The sequence below is a fragment of the Pogoniulus pusillus genome, chromosome Z (assembly GCF_015220805.1).
Source record: "Pogoniulus pusillus isolate bPogPus1 chromosome Z, bPogPus1.pri, whole genome shotgun sequence".
In the NCBI taxonomy this organism is placed as follows: Eukaryota; Metazoa; Chordata; class Aves; order Piciformes; family Lybiidae; genus Pogoniulus; species Pogoniulus pusillus.
The window spans coordinates 65,639,689-65,662,832 of NC_087309.1; the positions used below are offsets into that span (position 1 = coordinate 65,639,689).

The window sequence follows — 23,144 nt, forward strand, 5'->3', positions numbered from 1 at the left end:
GAGATCAGGTTGGTGAGACAGGACCTGCCTTTCCTGAAGCCATGCTGGCTGGGCCTGATCCCTTGGCCATCCTGTAGGTGCTTTGTAATGGCACTCAGGATGACCTGTTCCATGATCTTGCCTGGCACAGAGGTCAGGCCGACAGGTCTGTAGTTTCCTGGTTTCCTCCTTACAACCCTTCTTGTGGATGGGCATCACACTATCCAGCTTCCAGTCTTTGGGGACCTTTCCAGTGAGCCAGGACTGTTGATAAATGATGGAGAAGATTTAACAGGTTGGATGCATGCCCCTGGCTTCTTGAAAAATACATGTGTGTAGCTTCTGTGGCTACAAATTGGGACATAGAAGGTTTCACCTCAACATGAGGAGAAACCCTTATAGTGAGGGTGAAAGCAGTAGAAGAGGTTGCACATGGAAGTTGTGGAATCTCCTTCTCTGGAGTTTTTTGAAGCCCTCCTGGTTGTGTTCCTGAGTGAACTACTGTAAGGGATCCTGGCTTGGCAGGGAGGTTGGACTCGATGATCTCTGGAGATCCCTTCCAATCTCTAAAGTTCTATGATTCTTTTTGTAGTACATTGTACAGAAGGACCCAAAAATGTGTGCAGTCTATAAAAGTATATTGCTAGTCAAGTATAAGTATGTTTGTATGCTTGGTATTGTTTTACTTGGGAGATGAGATTTTTTTTTCAATTTTAGAAGCCACATAGATAAAAAAAAATCACCTGTATTATTAATCTAGTAACAGAAGAAAACAAGGTTAAGTATACTTAATTTGTTTCTTTCAGATTTGCTTATTCTATTTCTCTGTATACTTTCTTTATTTCTACCAGTTGTTCTCTTCTTGTGTGAAGAGAGTTAGGGAGCATGTAAGTGGTTTATGTTACGTGTCAGCTAATTATCCTGGATCTTTTTGTCTGTATGTTGGCTTATTGGGTTTTATTTATTTACTTATGTTCCACTTAGTGGCTTTCCACTCATTTGTTCCATCTGTTCTGAGAGCAGGTGACACCAAGTCTCTTTGATCAAGATGTCTGTTCCTCTGCTAATAATATTCCTCAACATCCAATTTGCTTTGGTTGATGTAATGATGCACTTCTGACTGCAAGGCTGCTTACCAGACACTTGGATTGTAGCCTGTGATGGGCTCTGTGGATGTGTTATTCCAGACACAGAAGTTTGGCACTTGTCTTTGTTAAATTTCATACATTTCTTGCTATCCTGTTGTTCCAGTCTATCCAAGTCTCTCTAAAAGATGATTTTTCATTCTGTCATGTCTACCTCCCTGCCCAGTTCTGTGTCATCAGCAAATTTGTTGGGGCTGCTTTCAATGCCATCATCCAGATCATTTATGAAAATGTTGCTAACAAACAAAGAAGGTTTGGTAGGGGGTATGAAAGTTGAGGGCAGCCTTGGCTATGGTGACTACAAGACTGGAGTTCAGAATCACCTGAGGAAGTAGCAGGGTAGTAAATAAGATTGCAACCCTGGACTTCAGGGGACCCAACTTTGACCTCTTCAGAGATGTACTTGAGGGAGTCCTCTGGGTTAAGACTCTAGAAGGTAAAGGGACTTGAGAGCTGATGAATATTCAGAGACCACCACCTTCAAGCTCAATGTTTATGTACCCCCATGAGTAAGAAATCAAGCAAGGAAGATGAGAGATCTGCGTGAGTGAGCAAGGAGCTTCTGGAAGAATTCAAGTAGAACAAGGAAGTTCACAGTATGTCAGTATGGCCACTTGGGAGGAATATAGGGACATTGCCAGAATATGTGTGGGTACAACGAAGAAAACGAAGGCTCTCTTGAATTTAACCTGGCAAAGGATGTAAAAAAAATAACAAGAAAAGCTTCTACACATACATCAATAGGAAAAGTAAGAGTAGGGGAAATATGGACCTGTCCGTATCAATAGAAGATGTTTCATTGTAGAATGTGACCAGGTTAAACTGACAGGATTTGCCTTTGGTAAATTTCTGCTGGCTTTTCCTGGTCACCTGATTCATTTGGTCTGTAATAGCTTCTCAAAAGACTTGTTTCACCACTTACTTAGGGACTGCAGTATGGCTAAGGGACATGCAGTTTCTTGGGTCCTCTTTAGGGCAGTTCTTGTAGATGACTGTCAGATTTGCTATCTTCCAGTCATCGGGGTTGTCCCTCATCTCTGTCTTTTCAAGATAATGAACAGTGGCCTTACAACAATGTCAGCCCACTTCTGCTAGCACACTGAAATGGATTCCCTCCAGGCCATTGATTCAAGTATGCAGAGCCCTTACTGAGGGCCACTACTGATGGGTCAACACCTGCTTTGTTGTAGCTGCTTGATTCTGTGGCGTACACTGGTAAAGACAGAAGAAAGGAGGTATTGAGAACCTCTGCCTCATCAGCGTTATGAGTTACTTGTTTACCTGTCCTGTTCAGTGATGGTCCTGTGTCTTCCCTCTGCTCCTGCTTAGTACTTACATCCATGAGGAATGCTTTATTCCTGGCATCTTTGGCTAATTTCAGTTTTGGCAGAGCCTTTGCCTTCCTGTCTGCATCTCTATATGCCCTAGCAAGGTTCCTGTAGTTCTTAATAGGTATGTGACTGTCTTTCCATGTCAAGTATGCTTCTTTTCTGCTTTTAACCACACTCAAAAGCTCTATTTTTTTTTTCTTCCCTTTTTTTGTGGTATGTTTGTTTGGGCAGTGTTGGTAGTTGGGAAGGATTCTGCTTGTGGTCTCAGTATTTTGAAAAATAGTAAGATGTGGCTAATCTGCATTTGTGTTTTGCCGTTGAGGGGTTTCACTTAACATTTTTTGGTGTTGACAGGCTGAAATTTTCTAGCTAAGCTGCTTGGATGGGGATGTAGCATTAAAGAAAATATACAATGAAATAGCTGAAATACAGGAAGAAAGGAGTGAGTGCAATTGCATGGCAGAAACATTGGAGAAGTAATGTGGAATGGGAATTACCAATATGATACCTCAGTTTTTTCCAGTTTTAGCAGTTCTTCCAGGTATAAAAAAAAAAGTCAACTCACACACTAAATATGTAACAGTCTGATCGTGACCAGGAGACCTCTAGAAGGCATTTAGGATAACTTTCATAAACCATTTAACAGAGAGGATGCCCTAACAGAGGGGATGAAGTACTGGACCTGATGTCACCAACACAAGTGAGCTAATTGGTTATGTCAGGATTCAAGACTGGAGTGAGCTTGAGCTCCAGTGATCATGCATCCTTTTATGATCAGGTTACCTGCCTGGTGAATGTGGGGAAGGCTGTGGATGTAGTCTACCTGGACTTCAGCAAAGCCTTTGATGCTGTACTCTGCACTGGTTAGACCACACCTTGAGTACTGTGTTCAATTCTGGGGCCCCCAGTTTAGGAGGGACATTGAGATGCTTGAGCATGTCCAGAGAAGGGCGATGAGGCTGGTGAGAGGCCTTGAGCACAGCCCTGTGAGGAGAGGCTGAGGGAGCTGGGATTGTTTAGCCTGGAGAAGAGGAGGCTCAGGGGTGACCTTATTGCTGTCTACAACTACCTGAGGGGAGGTTGTGGCCAGGAGGAGGTTGCTCTCTTCTCTCAGGTGGCCAGCACCAGAATGAGAGGACACAGCCTCAAGCTACGCCAGGGGAAATTTAGGCTTGAGGTGAGGAGAAAGTTCTTCACTGAGAGAGTCATTGGACACTGGAATGGGCTGCCTGGGGAGGTGGTGGAGTCGCCGTCCCTGGAGCTGTTCAAGGCAAGATGGGACGTGGCACTTGGTGCCATTGGAGCTCTGTGGTAAAGGGCTGGACTCGATGATCTATGAGGTCTCTTCCAACCTTGGTGATACTGTGATACTGTGGTAATGCAAAGACATCTCTGAAAATGTTGCATTTTCATAGGAACAAATATTTAGTAGGAAAGAGATGGTTTATCCTTGATTAAGTTTATTAGTTTTAGTGAAAACCCTTGAAATTCTGCATCAATTTTCAGGAGCTTTGAAATGTATACTTCTGTAAATAATAAAAAAGATTCCTCATTTATTTTTATATTTTACTGCTCTTCTGCTTCTGTTATCTTCCTTGACTGCATCAATAGAACATTTTGTTCTGAGCAGTGAAACAGCCAAACAAAGTCAGGTAAACTGTATATTAAGTACTATAAAATGTTAAGAGAATTCCCTTAAAATAATAGAGGTGATACACTTTTGTGATGTACCTGTCATTGTCAGGAATGGAAGCTTTTTATATGCTGTGTCAATTTTAGTGAGGAAGTAGCGCAGCAGTTACCAGCAAGAACAGGAAGGGTGGATGCCAAATAGAGAGCAAACTCCTGTATAGGGAATAAGCAACACATTCATTCATCTTAAATGCAAGAATTTATAGAAAGAGTTGTAAAGAAATGTATTTATTCTTTTATTGTATTGGGACCCTGGAAAGAGAGATTTGTTTTGGATGACAGAACTGGATTAGTTATGGGGGTTTTTTTTTAGCTTTATTCTTTTATGTACCTTACTTGGTGATTGATAATTGTTTTGTTTCACTTGTTCTCAGGTGCCCTGCAAACTCCTTTTGCCCATAACAAGCTTTTACAGCTCTTTGTGTACAACCTGGAAAATCGTAGAGCTCATGAAAGAGAAATTTGCAGTTACTAACTGGTTATCCTCAGTGAAATCACTGCTACCTGGTACAACTCAAGTCCCTGCTCATGTTTATCTTTTGGTGGCTTATCTGCTGATCCAAGAAAATGGAGACAATCTTTGTGATGTTCTCCAAGCTACTACAGAAATAGCCAAGGCTGATTGTTCACAGGTAAGAAAACTTGCCATTAATGGATTTTGTTAGAGGAATTGAGCTGGATTCTGTGGTCTGAGAGAGGCAAAGCTTTGAGACCTCAGGTCCAGGAAGAGGCAGGACTATGCCTGTATTCCTAGTATTCTCAGTATATGCACATGCAGCACACGTGTACTGTCCTGGCATGCTGCTGGGTGGTGTTTGGGAATTTGGTATGAGAAGAATATTGTGCTTAAGTAGGTAGTGTTTCCCTTCTCAGTCCTTAGTTAAGTGCACCGGTGATACTTGAGTATTCTGCAGTTAGCAATACCAAATATATTACTGTCTTTTAAACTAAATTTTTTTTATTCTGAAAGATGTTACAGATCTTCAAAACTGGGACCTACCATGTGGCTTAGTTGAACTTGGAAGTACCTGGCATCCCTCTTGACTCTGACAAGTTATTTTAGTTCTGAGTCTGCTCAGTGGACCTACAGAGATTCTTACAGTGTGGCACAGCACTGCACTGAAACATTATCACATTGCTGCTTCTTGTAAGGGCAAATCTCTCTGTAAGGCAGAAGAAATTACCTAGGACTTGTCTAATTTTTTTTTTTTTTTTTTTTTTTTTAATAGTTAGTACAGGGGAGAAAGCTCATTGATGGGGGGAATAACTGATTACTTCAACAAAACCAATGGGAAGTGTGTTGGCAATAGCCACTAACATATTTATGATGGAGTTCTACTTTGGTAATGGCTTTATTTGGGTCTGTGTTTTATTCAGTTTTACATAAAAGGTGCTTTATAAAGTACGGGGGAACGTAAGTGGTAAAACAGTGATCAGAATGTCCCTTAAGAAGGTGGAACGCACATCACAACATGCTTGTTAAACATTTTGAGTCTCCAGTTCCATAGGGCACTGATTTAGCTCAGTGGAAGGTGGTGTGCAGCATAGTAGTTAAAAGGTTGTTCTGAAGGAAAGAAGTTGCCTATGTTAACTTGAATCTGTTCGTTTGATATGTTAGCAGCTCTTGAACATTGGCTTTAAACACATGCGTTTGTAATGGAAGGAGTGTCTCAGTAAATAGAGGTACATTCCTAATTCCATCACTCTGATTCATAATCAAAGTAATTTGTTCAGCATTACAGAAGGTAAATAAAGCAACCATAGGGCAAAATGAGAGAAGATGAGCAGTCAATGAATGTATGGAAGTGCTGAGATGTTGTAGTGAGGGTCATAGCATAAAAAAAATGGATCTGGGTTTTTTTTTTTCTTTCTTTTTTCCCTTAAGTGTTCAAGTTAATGAGTAATCCTCTACTAGTGAAATTCTCTTACTATGTGATTCAGGTGATTAGTGGCTAGCTATGGATATTAAAAAGCCACAGGTGATTGCCATGCCAAATTGTGAGTTAAAGAATTGTGTTTCAGATCAGGAGACAATATGCATATCCTCATTGATTCCATGTCAGTTGTAACTCTGCCAAGGGGAGGTTAATAACAGGATCTCCCATTTCTTCACTGGATATTGTTTTTATAAGGAGTGTGTTATCTCTGCAGTGTATTAATGGAGCATTAAAAAAGATTTCCAAATAGTTATTGTAATTTATTTTCCAGACATTGTTCTGGTTATGCTTTATCTTTGTTTTTCTGACTTTCCGTGAAGAGAGCCTACATTAGATTTGTTTATAGCTGAGGCATTTGGGAGTAGTGGTTTGAAACTCGATAGAAGAAAATACAGAAGTCCTCCTAAAAGGCTGCCAGGAGCAGTATATGGGTTTTTAAACTGTCTTAAATCACGGTATAGGCTGCACTGACATAGCTGTTCATGGAACACATAATACAGTCCTTCTAGCTAGGTAAATTTCTTGTTGTGCAAAAACTGTTATTACACTCTATGCAAGACCAGCTGTGTTGCAAGGGGAAGAAATTAAATCATCTGACTGAGTGGTCACTGGTGAATAGTAGCACAAGATCTGTTATCGTTATTAGAGGATTATGAGTCTCTAGAGGACATCTGTTCTTTTATGGTCTTTCAACTTCTGGAATGAAATACGTTAGTGGTAAATGACACCCTTCTGGAAAATCTGCCTCAAGGTGTATTAGTTTGTTTTCTTTGGGGGCTGGGGGTGCATTTTTAAAAAGTTAAATACATTTGTATTCAGGTGAAGACCCATTTAAGGGTATGCTGCACTGGCCAAACACAGCAGGTTGCTGTATTAAGCATTAAGGATTGCCTCGATGAAGGAATGAAATGTCCATTACTTGCTGATGACCTTGTGTCATTCAAAGATTTAGGTGACAAGAAGTCAGGCAATTTTTTTTTTTTTTAATCTTACTACTCAAGGTACAACAGGTGCTCAGCAGTAAGATTGTTTCCATCTAGCAAGTCTCCTAGTTTCCATGGGATTTTTTTTCCTTTTAGTTTCTCTGCAAGCTTGCTTTTCCTTAATCCTTGATTTAACCAAAATTTGTCCTTGCTTTGAGGATATTGAGCCTTTGTTATGTATCTTCTTTTAGGTACAATTTAATCAGGAAGTAGATTTTATTCCTGTATATTAACAAACACAGTTTTCTCTTAGGCAGAGCTCTTGTCCTTTTGGCATGGGTAAAGTGGGAAATCCAGCTTCATTGTGCATAGGGTAGTCTAAACAAATCATTACAGCTGGGGAATGGGAAGGAAAAGTAGATCAGCAAATTAAATCTCTTGTTTTAAGTGAAGGTTTCATTTTTCTGTTTTTCAATACTGATCCAGACATTTTATTACTCAAGATTACTGAGCTGATGTTAATCAAACTCTGCTGTGTGCTAGTGAGCTTAGAATTAATTGCTTTCCCCATGTGTTTTTGTACTTTACATAATACAGTGGTAACAAGGAATGCTTCTTATGCTGTAGAGTTTATAAGATATTGTAGTGATGGTCTTGAAAGTGTAAGCAAGCTTTTCAGACATGCAAGAGAGAAGAAATGTGCTGATTAGAGGCACATAATGGATCGAATTCAAGGAAGCTCCCAGGAAGTGGTGTGAGGGACTAGAGATGCCAGTTGCTATTCTATATGACAGAGCAGATGAGCTGTAATGAAAGTAAAACAACAACAAAAAGCCACAAATAAGCCCACCCAATTTTGAACAGAGAAGAAAAAAGTAGTTCAGAGAACTACTGAGGGGCTCCCTTCCTCAAGTTAGATAAAGGCCTTTTTCTGGGGTGATGCAATGAGGTGGACTATGTGTGGACACACTCCTTTGACTGAGTTCCATGGTGTTGTCCGATGCGGTAAGTCTGAAAGGAGTTGGGGGTTTTAAAGGTTTTTAATTGTCGTGCAAGAGGAAATCTGAGAGAATCTAAGAATCTCAAGGTATGTTGCTTATTAGAGAATATGTTCCTCAGAAGTATCTCCTCGCTATATTTTAGTCTTCTGTGAGACCATATATCCTGGATGAGGTAAGTTTTTAATGATTAAAAAACATATTGACCATTTCAGAGCAACTTACAAGAACTACCACTGCTCTGGTGAAAGGCAGGTTTATGGCCACTTCAAACAGGAAGAGTGGTATCCGTGTCATCTGCTTTGAATTGTTGCAAATTTTATCGAGTGAATGGTAATTCAGATTTTGAGCATGTCAAAATTATCTCTGCCTGCAGCTGTCAGAAATGCTGTAGTCTGCTGAGACAAGGTTGTTCGGTTGAGCATCATGGAAGAGTGTTTAGTTAAGAATGCTGGTTGGGAATGTTTGTGTTGGAGCAAGGCACTGGAGAATGTGATATAAACCCAAGTGTTGCTTGGCGATTCTTTTTTTGTGGTTCATCTGTTTTGCCCTTTGCTTTAAGGTAATGGTATTGTTTATTATAGATCATAGAGTAGAATCAACCAGGTTGAAAGAGACCTCCAAGATCATCCAGTCCAACCTATCGCCCAACCCTATCCATGTCACTAAGTGCCTCATCCACAGCCATTATTAATAAAGAAAAAAAACAAAAAACATCTTAAAAAAATGCAGAAAGCCACATGAATGCTTGAGATGTTCAGATCAGCTATTTAAGATATACATAGTTAGATTAAAAGATAACTTTCTTTTAATTATCTCTCAAATTCTGAAAATGCAATTAGACACTGGCCTTTGAAACTTACAGATATGGCCTGGTTTCCTATAAAAGCATTTGTACAGATTTCCAGTCTCCTGTTTGCATAAATCTACATTTTTGTATTATGTGTAAGGTAGGGTGTTTAATCCATGTGCAGTTTACGTTTTCTGTGTGTAAACATTTTTAACCTAATGGAATAAGCCTTGCTCCTACAGTTTACCTTATAAAAACAGTCATTATAATAAGTGTATGATCGGTGGACTGAGTGTTCACTTTGAAGTATTTGTGCTTCATATGAAGTTTTTGTTTGATGGATTGTGTTTGGTCTGTATCCAGAGCTAAACATTAGTAGTTAATCTAACACCCAATTCCCCCTCCCTGGCAGAGAAAGGAAATCAGGAAAAGTTAAAAAGACCCCTGGGGTGAAGTCAAAGCAACTCTAATGAAAAAGCAAAGCTGAGTAATATAAAGTATACAAAGTTAGCCCAGTGAATGTATGGCAGTGGCAATAGGTCTTAAAAGAAGTAGGTGGGGGAATTGACATTGTTTAGTCTGTAGAAGAGGAGGCTTAGGGGAGGCCTCAACATGTTGTCGAGAGTTGTTGCTCTCAAACTACCTCAAAGGAGGCTGTAGTGAGGTGGGCATCTGTCTCTTCTCTCTTACTATCAGATGATAGGATGAGAGGAAGTTGCCTGAAACTGTGTAGTGGGAGGCTTATGTTGACTATTAGGAAAAATTTCATTATGGAAGTATTGGTCAGGCATTGGAAGAGATTTCTCAGGTTGTTGCTGGAGTCAGTGTCCCTGGAGGTGTTTAAGAAAGGTGTGGACGTGGCACTTGGGGACAGGATTTAATAGCCACAGTGATGTTAGTTTGACAGTTGGACTCCATGATCATAATCATAGAATCAGCCAGGTTGGAAGAGACTTCCAAGATCATCCAGTCCAACCTATCTCCAGCCCTGTCCAGTCAACTAGACCATGGCACTAAGTGCCTCATCCAGGCTTTTCTTGAACACCTTCAGGGATGGCAACCCCACCACCTCCCCAGGCAGCCCATTCCAATGGCAAATCACTCTCTCTGTGATGAAATTCCAGTTCTATGATTCTATAAATGGGAGGACAATCCTCAGAAGAATCACGAGTCAGCCTCACCAGGGATGAAAAGGACAGAAGGAGAATGAAGAGAAAGAGTAGGATCAGGAGGAGCCCAAGCAAGAGGCACCTCTACTCTTAGAAAACCCCTGCCCTTTATAACAGCTGTGGCATAAGCATATCCATATCATAAATGAAACAGCTCAGTGAGCCTGTCCTGGCTGTAAACTGATAACAGCTTGCAACCTATGCCTGGCCTATGGTTCTCTACCATTGAAACCAGTTTTACTTATCTGCCATTCAGTTTTTATACAAAATAGAACTTTAAAGAAAGGAATTTGTATATGTCATGTTTTAACCCTGGTAGGCAGCTGAGCCTTACTCAGTCACTTGGTCACTCTTTCCCTGGTGGCATTAGGGAGAGAACTGGAAAAGTAAAAGTGAGAAAACTCATATGCTGAGATAAAAGCAGTTTACTAGGGAAAGCAAAAGCTACAGGCACAAGCAAAGCAAATCAAGGAATGTATTCACAGCATCTCATCGGGAGGCAGGTGTTTAGCCATAGGCAGGTGTTTAGCCATCACCAGGGCTCCGCCTTGCGTAATGATTGCTTAGGAAAACAAATGCAACAGCTTTTAACATCCTGTCTTCTTCCTTCTCTCAGTGTTATTGGTGAGCAAGACATCTTAAGGTCTAGGAAATTCTTTAGGTCAGTTGGAGTCAACTGTCTCTGCTGCATCACTTTGCCACTTCTTGTGCACCTGCTGCCTACTCATGACTCACAGTGTGAAACAGAGGTGGCCTTGATGCTGTGTCAATGCCGCTTAGCAATAGCTAAAACATCAGTGTGCTACCAGCACTGTTTTCAGCACAAACCTATAGCATAGCTCCATACAAACTATTATGAAGAAAATGAAGTATATCCCAGCCAAAAGTAGTACACACGAAAATTTGGAAAAGCTACACAAGTTGTCTTCCATCCAGAGGCCTGAAATAAAGGGGAGGAAAGGTGCTAGAGAAAGATTAATTCAATTTGGAATAAACAGGTGGGAAAGCAAGGCACTGTTAAAGTTGTTATTGAAAGTGCTTCTTGGCATGAAGGTCTGCTCAAGTGACCACTGCCATAAATGCCCAGTCACTACTGATTTTACTTTCAAAGAGTAGAATAGTAAAGCTAGCCATTTGTCTAGGCAGGTGCTGGAGTGCTGACTACATAAGCAGATACTAAACAGCATTTGGAACTGGAAAGAGGCTAGTTAATTAGTGAAATGTGGGGGAATTTTGGTTTATAAAGGGATTTATTCTGTTTAAGAACGCTAAGTAATATCTAGAAAACCAGAAACTAGAAGTTTGCTCTAGTTAATTACTTAGGTGTTAAAATACAGATTCTAGAACAAAGTTTTAAAGTTCATGGAAACACAAATTTGGGTTGTTAAACTGTAAAATCAGTGATACCTTGTAGAATAAATGGCATAGTTTTTGGTCTGTAATTTGGAACCAGTAATTACAGAGGGAAGTATACAAAGTCCTGGACCTCATGTTTTTTTTTCAATTTTTTGTATTATAGTTTCTGTAGACTGAGACCTTTATACAGTGAAAAATGTTACCATCTGCTCAGGAAAAAAAAGGAAAATAAGCATACCAAGAGAATGTTACAGCAGAATTTTCCATTAATTATTTTTTGAACAACTATATGTATAAACCACACAGTTCTATATATATATATATGTGTGTGTATGAATGTGTAGGGTCAGCTGTACCAGGATCAGTTTTCAACAGTGTAAGATAGCCAAACTATAGAGAAGATTAAAGATCCAATCTTGTTAACATTGGGTTTGAGAGTTGCTCAGTCTTGTAGCTCAGCTCAGGGATTTAATATACATTAATTCTGCTGCATTAACCAAATGTTTTTTTTTCTGAAGTTACAGAAGTTTCAGATAATTAAAGAGGAGAAAAATTCATCCAAGTGTCATTCACTACACTTACATGGTAAACACTAAACAAGAAGAGGAGAATTCTGTAGTAGTTTACCAAAAAGACTTAACTACTGCTAAATATCAAATTTGCAAATGAGTTTTTCTCAGAATGACATTACCTTTGAACAAAAGGTTTATCTTTGGAAGACTAACTGATGAGTCTAAGTGGAGAGAGAGTGATTTGCCATTGGAATGGACTGCCCAGGGAGGTGGTGGAGGCACCATCTCTGGAGGTGTTCAAGAAGAGATTGGATGAGGCACTTGGTGCCATGGTCTAGATGGCTGGATAGGACTGAGTGATAGGTTGGATTGGATGATCTTGGAGGTCTCTTCCAACCTGGTTGATTCTATGATTAAAGCAGAGTGTAAACCAGTGCTGTGTAGTGACTTAAATGTATACATAAGATGCCAGTAGGGGGAAAAAATGAGTAAATGTATATTTGCAACATAGTGATGTGAATGTAAGCAAGAGAAAACTGATGGACTTGCTAGTATGAAAATACTGAAAATATAATCTCAATAAAAGGGAAATGGAGATAAATGTCTCCTTTTATTTGCTGTCACTTTAGGTGCAACTCCCCTGAGGCTTTGGACCATATATGGAAGAATGCTGTAGATTATGACAAGCTTGTGCAATATAATAGCATCATTGGCATTCCCATGTCATGACAAAACTGAATTGAAATAGTTTCTGTGTTAATTTGCTATATCTTTTAATGTACCATTTTCAAATTCATGTGTTTTTCAGTGTGCCTATCATGGATTTTTGAGTAGAAATTAGATTATTGCAGTGGTTACAGCTGACTATGCACAACAAGGAGCATTTGAGATTGTGGCTTATAAAGAAATTATAGAGTTCTTAATTTCCCTCTTTTTCTGTTAGCAGAAAAAATAATATAAAAATGTTAGGAGTTAAGTTCACTCTCTTATGTAGGACACCATATTGACAACCTAGTTCCGAATTTCTTTCTTGCTTTTGTTTTTGCTTTATTTTAGGTCCCAAATTTGATCCCTGTTCTGATATATAAATTGGGAAGATCTTTGGAGCCCCGACTTTACAGAGATGTATTATATACATTGCCTACACTGGGTGTACACAAGGTCAGTGTGGAAAAATTCGAGTACAACAAAAACCTACATCAAGATGAGACAATTTATTTATAAAAAATTAAACTGGGCAATGCTTAAAATAACTAATTTGTAAGCTTCGGTATAGCTTTTTAATATTTTTTAAGAGATGTGACATTTGTTGTAAAGAGCAAAACATACTTTTTTTTTGTCTGCACTGTGGCATCACTATATATGTGTATATATATTTAACCATAACAAGATGATCTTGGATTCATGCACAAAAGCTTTTCAGAAGATTACTTTCAATTTCTTTCTAACATGACAGTTGGACAGTTATCTTCTGCTTGTGCATCATGTAAAAAGAAACTGGTAAATTCCTCTTTTTTTTTCATGGACATAAAAAAGTAAAAAAGGTTAAAAAAATCTCTTTTCAGGTCTGTGTAGCTCAGATTCTACGTGCCATACACACGCTGGGGAGTGTGACAAAGCTTAGACCAATTGCTTTGCGACTGATGACATCTTTATGGGAAAGACAGGTTAGATACTTCTTATGGTGTCACTAAGATATATAATGGTGTGGTTAGCGGGAGCAAGGAGGTCATTCTGCCCCTGTACTCTGCACTGGTTAGACCACACCTTGAGTACTGTGTTCAGTTCTGGGCCCCCCAGTTTAGGAGGGACATTGAGATGCTTGAGCGTGGCCAGAGAAGGGCGACGAGGCTGGTGAGAGGCCTTGAGCACAAGCCCTACGAGGAGAGGCTGAAGGAGCTGGGATTGTTTAGCCTGGAGAAGAGGAGGCTCAGGGGTGACCTTATTGCTGTCTACAACTACCTGAAGGGAGGTTGTGGCCAGGAGGAGGTTGCTTTCTTCTCTCAGGTGGCCAGCACCAGAATGAGAGGACACAGCCTCAAGCTACGCCAGGGGAAATTTAGGCTTGAGGTGAGGAGAAAGTTCTTCACTGAGAGAGTCATTGGCTACTGGAATGGGCTGCCCGGGAAGGTGGTGGAGTCGCCGTCCCTGGAGCTGTTCAAGGCAGGATTGGACGTGGCACTTGGTGCCATGGTCTAGCCTTGAGCTCTGTGGTAAAGGGTTGGACTTGATGATCTATGAGGTCTCTTCCAACCGTGGTGATACTGTGATGATAAGTGCAGTTGAAAAACTTCATTACCTCAAACCAAGGAAGGAAATTAATTTTGAAGCATTGCTTATACTAACATCGTATTATCAGCAGTATAAAGTAAATGACAGAAATGATGTCTCCATTGCTTCTGGTTTAGTGAAAAATTTCAGCATTATGTCTTCCATGAAACCTGCGTTTTGCAGACTGCAATTAGGGGTTAAAAAAAAAAAAAGACAGTGTTCAGGACAGCTTTCTGGTTTTCGTAATGTGCAGCAGGTAAAAGACCTTACTTAAATGGCAGTAAGTTTCTTCTCCATTTATCAAGCAGTAACTTTTGAAAGTGTAATTTCTAAATGAAATATTTACTAGGATCGAATTTACCCGGAATTGCAGAAGTTCTTGGCGATGTCTGATCTGCCGTCTTTGTCTGGTGACAAAGATGCTCAATGGGAAATGATGATTGCTAAAGCTGCTTGTATTAGAGATATATGCAGACAGAGGTAAGTGCAAGCGTTGTCTGTTTGGTGTCTTGTAAGAGAAAACAATTGGAGTGGGTTTTCTGGAGGAGGGGAGTTGATTGTTATTTGGCAGGTGGGGGTGTTTTGTGTTTGGGTTTTTTTTGGTTGATGGTGGGCTTGGGGTTTTTTGGTGTTTTCTGTTTGCTTTTGAGTTTGTGTTGTTTTTCCAGAAAAGCTTTTATTTAACCTAGGCTATTAAATGCAAATAATATTTTCCTAGTTCTATGAGAAACTAAGCATTGCTAATCTCAGCAGCTAGGAAGCTGTGGGATTTAGATTATAACTAGTAGAAAGCACATTGAAATAATATTAAAATTAAGTGTCTTCATTGTGACAGAGTAGAAATTTAAAGCATACCATTTTGAAATTATAAAAAGAAAGTAGTGAAATGTTAACCAACTAGTGCTATGTATGTGTTTTGATGTATTCCAAGAAAGGTTGTATGCTTTTCTGGAAAGCTTATTTTGGCTACACACAGCTTGCTGGTCTTCACCTGGCTATAATGTTGACCACAGGACACATTTCTACAAGTGTAACTATGTATTGATTGTTTCCAGCACTAACAGTCCCTTACTGACAGTACTTGATAATAATTTACAGTTCCTGTGGAGATTATTTTTTTAACACACTGAGTCTGATCTTAAATGTCTCAAGGAATGGGGGCTTTGATCACATCCTTGGGCAGCCTGTTCCAGTGTTTTGCCATTCTGGTTGTAAAGAACTTCTTCCTTGTGTATAACCTAAATTCACCCTGCTCCCAGTTTAAAACCATTGCCTTGCATCCTATCAGTACAAGCCCTCTAACCAGTCTTTCTCCAGGCTTTGGGTAGATCCCCTTCAGATTTTGATGCAGCCCAGGATATGGTTTTCTTTCTGGGCTGCAAGTCTTCATTGTACATGCTACTATAATATACTTAATTTTATATACTTCCTTATATGTTTATGGTTTGCCTTTAGGCCATACCAGCATGGAGCAGACATGTTGGCTGCAATTTCCCAGCTATTAAATGAATATACAAAACCTGATCAAGCTTCTCCTGCTGCCATAGCATTACAGGGTCTTCAGGCACTTTGTGAAGCTGAGGTAAGATTAAATGCTTGTCCCTGTGTTTCATGTTTCAATAGATAGTGAAGTCACTTGTAACAGACAGTCTTCTGTTTTACTCTAATGCACTCAATTAATTACTGATAAAGAAGATAAATAAGCATTGGAACATGCTGCCCAGACAGGCTAAACTGTCTCTGTCCTTTAAGGTTTTCATATTCCTGTGAGGCTCAAATAGTAGGAACTAGGTCTGATCTCATAGCAGGGTCACTGTGAGCATGAAGTTGGACTACAAATATCATGAGGTCTCTTCCAACCCAAATTGTCCTGTGATCCTATGATCTCTCTGATTCAGCAGTCAAGGCTCATTTCCACAGCGATATCTCGATGTGGATACAGGGCACAGATATGTTGTGAATCACACAATAGACAAACTGTGGGCGATGCAGGCCATCTGAGTTAGTGGACAAATGATAGCCTGCAGGAATATATGATTACCCACTCCGTGCCAAAGAGCATTTTTCTTAAATCCACTAAATCACTTTTAGTGCAGTGTTTTCTGCAGTGAGACCAATCCAACAAAATCCAGCCATTGCTGGGTGTTTGAAGTGATGTCAGCAGTTCAAGAGAAACATAGCAAATGGTTGCAGTCTGCACACATTAGCATTCAGTAAAGTTACAAAGCTTCAAACAATGCCTACAAACCAACTTAATCAGGGTAATTGCTGTGTTTGCTTTTGGTATGGAGTTTTGCTTTTCTTCAGGTCACGTAGGTTCTTTGCATGCTAGCCTCAGTATTCAAGCAGTGTTTTCCCAGGCTGGATTATATTTAGATAGTTTACTGCAAAGAAGCAGGAGCAAGGCCTATGACAAATGTCACATCACACTGTAAAAACCTCATTTAAGAAAAGATGTACTGTGCAGCTGCTGAGATGTGGAAGACAGAGACAACTCCAGTTATTCAGGATGGAAAGAAGGATAGAATTGCTTTGTGGGCAGGTACCAATTTTTCCTGTCCTAGTTAGTATAGGCCCTCCTTGTCTTGCTTTGTTTTCCCAGTATAATGCCAGTGTAATGTTCTTGGGAAATAGATGTGCCACTCAAGTATACCTCAACTTCAATGGAGAATTCTTTTGTGGTTTGGTAAATTAGATAACCATTTAGGTTAAGTAATGTAATCTATCCCATTTTGGATATTTAGACTCCAGTTTGCAGTGCAGAAACCCTAAAGGATGTAATCATAGAGACTGGTCAGAGGGTTTTATTTTGATGCTTCCTTTTTCTGCCACTGTCTTTGTAGATAACTATGGGAAGAGGATTTAATCTGTTTGTTCTCCTCCATGTCCAACTGTTTATGTGCAGGATTTTAATGAGCAACTGATTGTCAGTTAACGGAGTTTCTAGGCACAGTGTCTCAAGTACATGATGACAAATTGATTAACCATTTCAGACTCCAGATTTTTCTCCTAGAATTCATAGAATACCAGGTTGGAAGGGACTCAAATTGTCCTGTGATCCTATAATATCACTGAATCAGCACCCAAGGCTCTTTGTTTCCACAGTGACATCCCAGATGTAGATGCGGAATGGTGTATGGGTAACATATATCAGAATTAGAATATAGTTCAAACGAGAAGGCCCAGCACTCTGTCAAGCTGGGCCTTGAAATGTAGGAAAATCCACCACCTCCCTTTGGAATTTATTCCAAGATTTTGTAGTTAAAATAGTGAAATATTTTCCCCAGCATCCAGTGTAAACGTCCCCAGTAGCAACTTGTACCCATTACCTTTTGTGTTTACTATGTGACTCTATGTGAAAATGAGTCCCCAAGGAAGGTCTCCCAACCACCCTTCCACCTTCTTCCCATCCCTCTACCGTACCCCAGACTTTGCCTTATGCTTAAGGTGAGTTTGGAGGGTCGGCTAGGTGGATTAGGAAGCAGATGGATTTGTCACACAGACAGCAGGTTAGGTTAGATAGAAGTGCAGCCCCAAAAACAGAGAGCAAACAACTGCGTTATCTATGTTTATGTTCTTGTTCTTGTACATCTCATCAAGCCTGTGAGTGAAGTAGACACCACCATTGTTTCCTTTTCACAGCCTATAATCTAATTCTTCTCACCACAATATCCTAGCTAGGCTCGACCTGGCACATCAGTGTGTGTTGCATCCGCTTCAGAATTAGCTTCTGATAGTCTTTTTTGCCACCAGAGTACCTGTGTATAGCAGTATTAAATTTTGAAACTTGACTGTTCAGCTTTCTTTACTCCCTATAGATATTAAGAAGAAGGTCAGACTTCTGTGCAGGGTGTTATCTTTTCATTGGGGGATTTCAATTTTTTATTGTTTTTGGTTTTTTTTTCCCCAGTGATTTCAAATTAGTGAAAACCCACCATCCCTAGGATCAAAATATGCAAGGTGCTCTTAGTGTTTAAATTATAACCTGGTATGACAGGTTCCTTTGCACTGCAAACATTGGCTTCTTGGGTTGAAAAAAATATAGGAGAAGGGGGGGAAAAAAAGAGAAAAAGAGAAGGAGGCATGATTTTTCCAGTTCATACTGGATTGTTTATAGCATGGAAACCTGCAGCAGATACTCCTGCTGGACGTAATAATAACTGTGACAACAAAAGTGTATCTGAAGTGATTTATGATTCTACTTGACCTTCCTTCTTTTTAGTTTCTAGTATAACCACAAAGGCAGAATTAAAAGGCTGAAGTTACTATTGTCTAAGGACTTGCAAAACAAATGACAAGATGCCAAAATCATGATTAACATAATAAAAAAAAAAAATTATATGCTTTTCAAACGGTTTTCATAGTTTTTGTAAGTTAAACATTGGAAGCACGATGTTACTATTATTTCTAGTTTCCTGGCACTGTTGTGGCTTTTTCATGTTTCGTGTTTGGTGAAGCGAGTTCTCACAGTAAATGCTAAGAACAGACCTGTATTGTATAGGGCTAATAAGGCTGTAGAATTAGTGTGTAATTTTATTTGACATTTCCCAATGATTTCTGGGTTATGGGAGTATGAAATTGTTCTTTTTCAAATTTGGTCGGACTTGGTTGTAGTTAAAGGTTTCATGCATTTAGTTTTGGAGGGCCGCAAGGGAACACTGCTTCCTCTGCTTTCATCCTGTTGAACTGAGGAGCAGCTCCATGTTTAAAGCTAATTTGAACAAAGGAAGTAGAACAGTTGTGCTGTATTGAGGATGCATCTACAGTGTTATGTGTATTGCTAAAAGCGTCTTATTATTCCTTCTGGAACTTGCTTTATCTGATGAAGTATTGCACAGTTTTATTGCATGCTGTCAATTAATGTACTGTGAGACGGTTAATGTAAGTGTATTTTTAACATGCTTATCTTTTTTTGTGTGGTTTTCTTTTTTATTTTTTCTGTCTTTTTTCCTTCTAATGAATGTTGGTTTTGGTTCCTGTTCCCCAGTAGGAAGACAGAAGGCAGGTGCTGAAGATACATATCATTAAAGTCAAGTACAGATTAATGTTTGTAATGGTGCCTCGTGCTTTCCCTTCAGGTTGTTTGCATCTGCTCTACATGGAATGCTTTGTCACCAAAGCTGAGTTGTGATACGAGACCACTCATTTTGAAAGCACTGAATGAATTGTTTGCCCTGGTTCCCTCATTAACAGTGAATACAAAAGAGTATGAGGTAAGTAGTCGTGGTGTAAGATCAGTGTCTTCTTTTAGTGTGTCTTGATTTAAGAGTTTTAAGCAGATCTGCTTATTCTTAACATCTCTCAATTTCCCATCTACCTGGTTCAGGTTTATTATAATGCACATTTCCATACAGTTTCACAATTTAACTTGTATTAGTAAATCCTGAGAGTTAGGATAGAGATTCCAGTGCAGAGTTAATCAGAGGTTTCCTTCTCCTGGAATGGGAGGACACTTCTATTGTCCAACAGAGCTGCTGGAGTGAGTCTGGAGAAGGGCCACAAAGGTGATCCAAGGACTGGAACACCTCTGCTATGAGGATAGTCTGAGTGAGCTGGGGTTAATCAGTCTACAGAAGAGAAGACTCCGAGGAGACCTCATAGGACTTGGCAATACCTAAAGGGATCCTGCACAAAAGCCGGAGATGGACTTTTCATAAGGGTATCCAGCAACAGGACAAAAAGGAATCATTTTAAGCTGAGGGAAGGCAGTTTTAGAGTGAATCTCAGAAAGAAACTCTTCAGTACAAGGGCAGTGGGACTCTGGAATCGACTGCCCCTGGAGGTTGTGAGTCCAAGCTAGGTTGGTTGAAGCCTTGGGCAACCAAGTCCGGAGGAGAGGCTTCCCTACCCATGTCGGGGACATTGGATTAGATAATTTTTAACGTCTATGCCAACCTAAGATATCTGTGATCCTATGAATTGCTGCAGCAGGTCCAGAAGACAGCCACGAAGATGATCAGAGCGCTACAGCATGTCCCTTAATGAGGATAGGCTGTGAGAGTTTGGACTGTTCAGCCTGGAGAAAAGAAGGCTCTGGGGAGACCTTATAGCAGTCTTCCAGTACCTGAAGGGGGCTTACAAGAAAGCTTGGGAAGAGACTTTTTATGAGGGTGTGATGGTTTGGGTGTTCCCCACCCCCCCACACTTTAGAAGTTACCCAGACCAGTCTCAGCCGGCTCTGGGAATGTAAATGAAGCTATTTATTTACAGCTAGCACAATATACAAGCAGCTATTTACAGCATATGCAGTTATATACAGAAATATACAAGGTAAAAGGTAATACAGAAACACAACTCCCCTCCCAGAAACCTGAGTCCCCAGGAGGGGCTCTGAGCCACCCCTGCACCTTCCCCCTGCCCCTCTCAACCTTACCCCAGTCCTAAAGAAGAATAGAGGTTCAGCCAAGAGATTTAGAAGCAAAGGTGAGTGGAAGGTGAGGTTAGGGAGATGCAGCTCAGTAAGAAGCTCAAAGCAGAGTGCAACAAAATGGCAAGAGTGTTAGCTAATGTTTTCGTTTCTTCTTCAGCAAGACTCTGAGGGGAGTAGACATCACCATTGTTTTCCTTTCACAGCCTATGATCTAGTTCCTCTCACCAAAACATTCTACAATGCTTCAAACTGGCACAAGGGGCTTTTAGGGACAGGACAAAGGTCAATGGCTTTAAGCTTGAGGTGGATGCATTTAGACTGGACATTAGGGAGAAATTACAGTGCGGGTGGTGAGACATTGGAACAAGTTGGCCGGGGAGGTTGTGGAATGCACCCCTTCTTGGAGGTATCCAAGGCCAGGTTGAAGTTCTCAAGCAACCTGGTCTAGTGGAAGGTATTCCTGTGAGCTGCTGAAAATGGTGTCCCTTCTGCTTTCTTCACAGTATCATCAGGGTTGGAAGAGACCTCACTTGATGATCTGTGAGGTCTCTTCCAACGCTGATAATACTGTGATACTGTGATATCATCAAGTCCAACCCTTTACTACAGAGCTCAAGGCTAGACCATGGCACCAAGTGCCACATCCAATCTTGCCTTGAACAGCCCCAGGGATGACGACTCCACCACCTCCCAAGGCAGCCCATTCCAGTGTCCAATGACTCTCTCAGTGAAGAACTTTCTCCTCACCTCAAGCCTAAATTTCCCCTGGTGCAGCCTGAGGCTGTGTCCTCTTGTTCTGGTGCTGGCCACCTGAGAGAAGAGAGCAGCCTCCTGGCCACAAGCACCCCTCAGGTAGTTGTAGATAGCAATAAGGTCACCCCTGAGCCTCCTCTTCTCCAGGCTAACCAATCCCAGCTCCCTCAGCCTCTCCTCATAGGGCTTGTGCTCAAGGCCTCTCACCAGCCTCGTCGCCCTTCTCTGGCCACGCTCAAGCATCTCAATGTCCCTCCTAAACTGGGGGGCCCAGAACTGAACACAGTACTTAAGGTGTGGTCATAGAATAGTCGTAGTCATAGAATCAACCAGGTTGGAAGAGACCTCCAAGATCATCCAGTCCAACCTATCACCCAGCCCTAACCAATCAACTAGACCATGGCACTAAGTGCCTCATCCAGTCTTTTCTTGAAGACCCCCAGGGACGGTGCCTCCACCACCTCCCTGGGCAGCCCATTCCAATGGCAAATCACTCTCTCTGTGAAGAACTTCTTCCTAATATCCAGCCTATACCTACCCTGGCACAACTTGAGACTGTGTCCCCTTGTTCTATTGCTGGTTGCCTGGGAGAAGAGGCCACCCCCCACCTGGCTACAATGCCCCTTCAGGTAGTTGTAGACAGTAATAAGATCACCCCTGAGCCTCCTCTTCTCCAGGCTAAACAGGCCCAGCTCCCTCAACCTCTACTCATAGGATTTGTGCTCCAGGCCCCTCACCAGCTTTGTTGCCCTTCTCTGGACATGTCTAACCAGTGCAGAGTAGTACAGGGGCAGAATGACCTCCCTGCTCCTGCTGACCACACCATTCCTGATGCAGGCCAGGATGCCATTGGCTCTCTTGGCCACCTGGGCACACTGCTGGCTCATGTTCAGGCGGGTATCAATCAGCACCCCCTTAGTTCAGTGTATGTCGATGTGGCAGCAGTTTGTTCCTGGTAGCTGCCTCTATTTCAACTTCTTACTTGTTTAAAGAAAATCTGAATGCCTGTTTTGTTTGCTTTTATAGAAATTCAAAGCTCAGGCAGTCAGCTTCCTTTGGAACAACACACAAAACAAGGTAGGTGGTAAAACTGAAAGTAAAACTAGATTGTTAATTTTTTTTTCCTTTCTGTCAAGAGAAGGTTATTAGTCTTAGCAATCTCATCTTCTGATAGGGTTTTCTTGACATAGACAGTTTAAGACTATTTTTGGAGCACTGTAATGCAAGAAAGGGGTTAAGTCCTAACATCTGCCACTCCCAAGGAGAACTATAACACAGACTAGTTTGGTGTTTCCTGAACACTTCAGCCTTAATATGGTGAAGCACTTTTGGCAAAGCTGCAGCTGTCACAGTTAACTTGATCCTTTGCTAGAGTATTGTTACACAGTGGGGATGTTGGACCGTCTTCACAATGTGGCTGGTGGAATCAAAGTATTTTAGTTTGAGTGTATCAAGGATATTTCTATATAAGCTATCCCTACAGCAGTAATACAGGCAATTAATGTTTTTTGTGAAGCCTAGATAATTGGTCTTGCTAGCTTGCAATATATATATAAAGTAAGCAATTGAGTGCACCTCAGGGGAATGTTATTTTAAAGTCTTTTCAGCATTCAGTGAGTAGCAGACAGGCTCTTTGTGTATGGCGTTTTCTGTAGGTAGGAATGTCATATGCTATGCTTGTGATTTCCTTTTTCTTCCTGTCAATTTTCTAGGATGCTATTGTAGCCATTTCAGCCTATAAATCCCTCTCATCTTTTCCTGCCGAAGAACACACGATTCTTCATCTTCCTGAGCAGGTATCAATGACATGTTTCGTAGTAAGGGCATCTGACTTCCATCTGACAGTAGGCTGTGTTCTCTTGTGAGGGAAACAAGGCCTTGTTTAGTTTCCGTCAATTATCCATCAGAGCCTCAGAGA

General features: G+C 40.8%; 1 protein-coding gene across 1 annotated transcript in view; it reads left to right on the forward strand.

The window, feature by feature from the left end:
• The window catches only part of FOCAD (focadhesin), a 105,135-nt gene that overhangs the window by 19,972 nt on the left and 62,019 nt on the right, over nucleotides 1-23,144 (forward strand). The window contains exons 11-18 of the mRNA XM_064176839.1: nucleotides 4,522-4,779; nucleotides 12,889-12,993; nucleotides 13,398-13,499; nucleotides 14,453-14,583; nucleotides 15,559-15,685; nucleotides 19,182-19,316; nucleotides 22,253-22,303; nucleotides 22,939-23,022. Of these exons, the coding sequence (XP_064032909.1) occupies nucleotides 4,522-4,779; nucleotides 12,889-12,993; nucleotides 13,398-13,499; nucleotides 14,453-14,583; nucleotides 15,559-15,685; nucleotides 19,182-19,316; nucleotides 22,253-22,303; nucleotides 22,939-23,022 (993 nt within the window). The remainder of the gene's footprint in view (nucleotides 1-4,521; nucleotides 4,780-12,888; nucleotides 12,994-13,397; nucleotides 13,500-14,452; nucleotides 14,584-15,558; nucleotides 15,686-19,181; nucleotides 19,317-22,252; nucleotides 22,304-22,938; nucleotides 23,023-23,144) is intronic.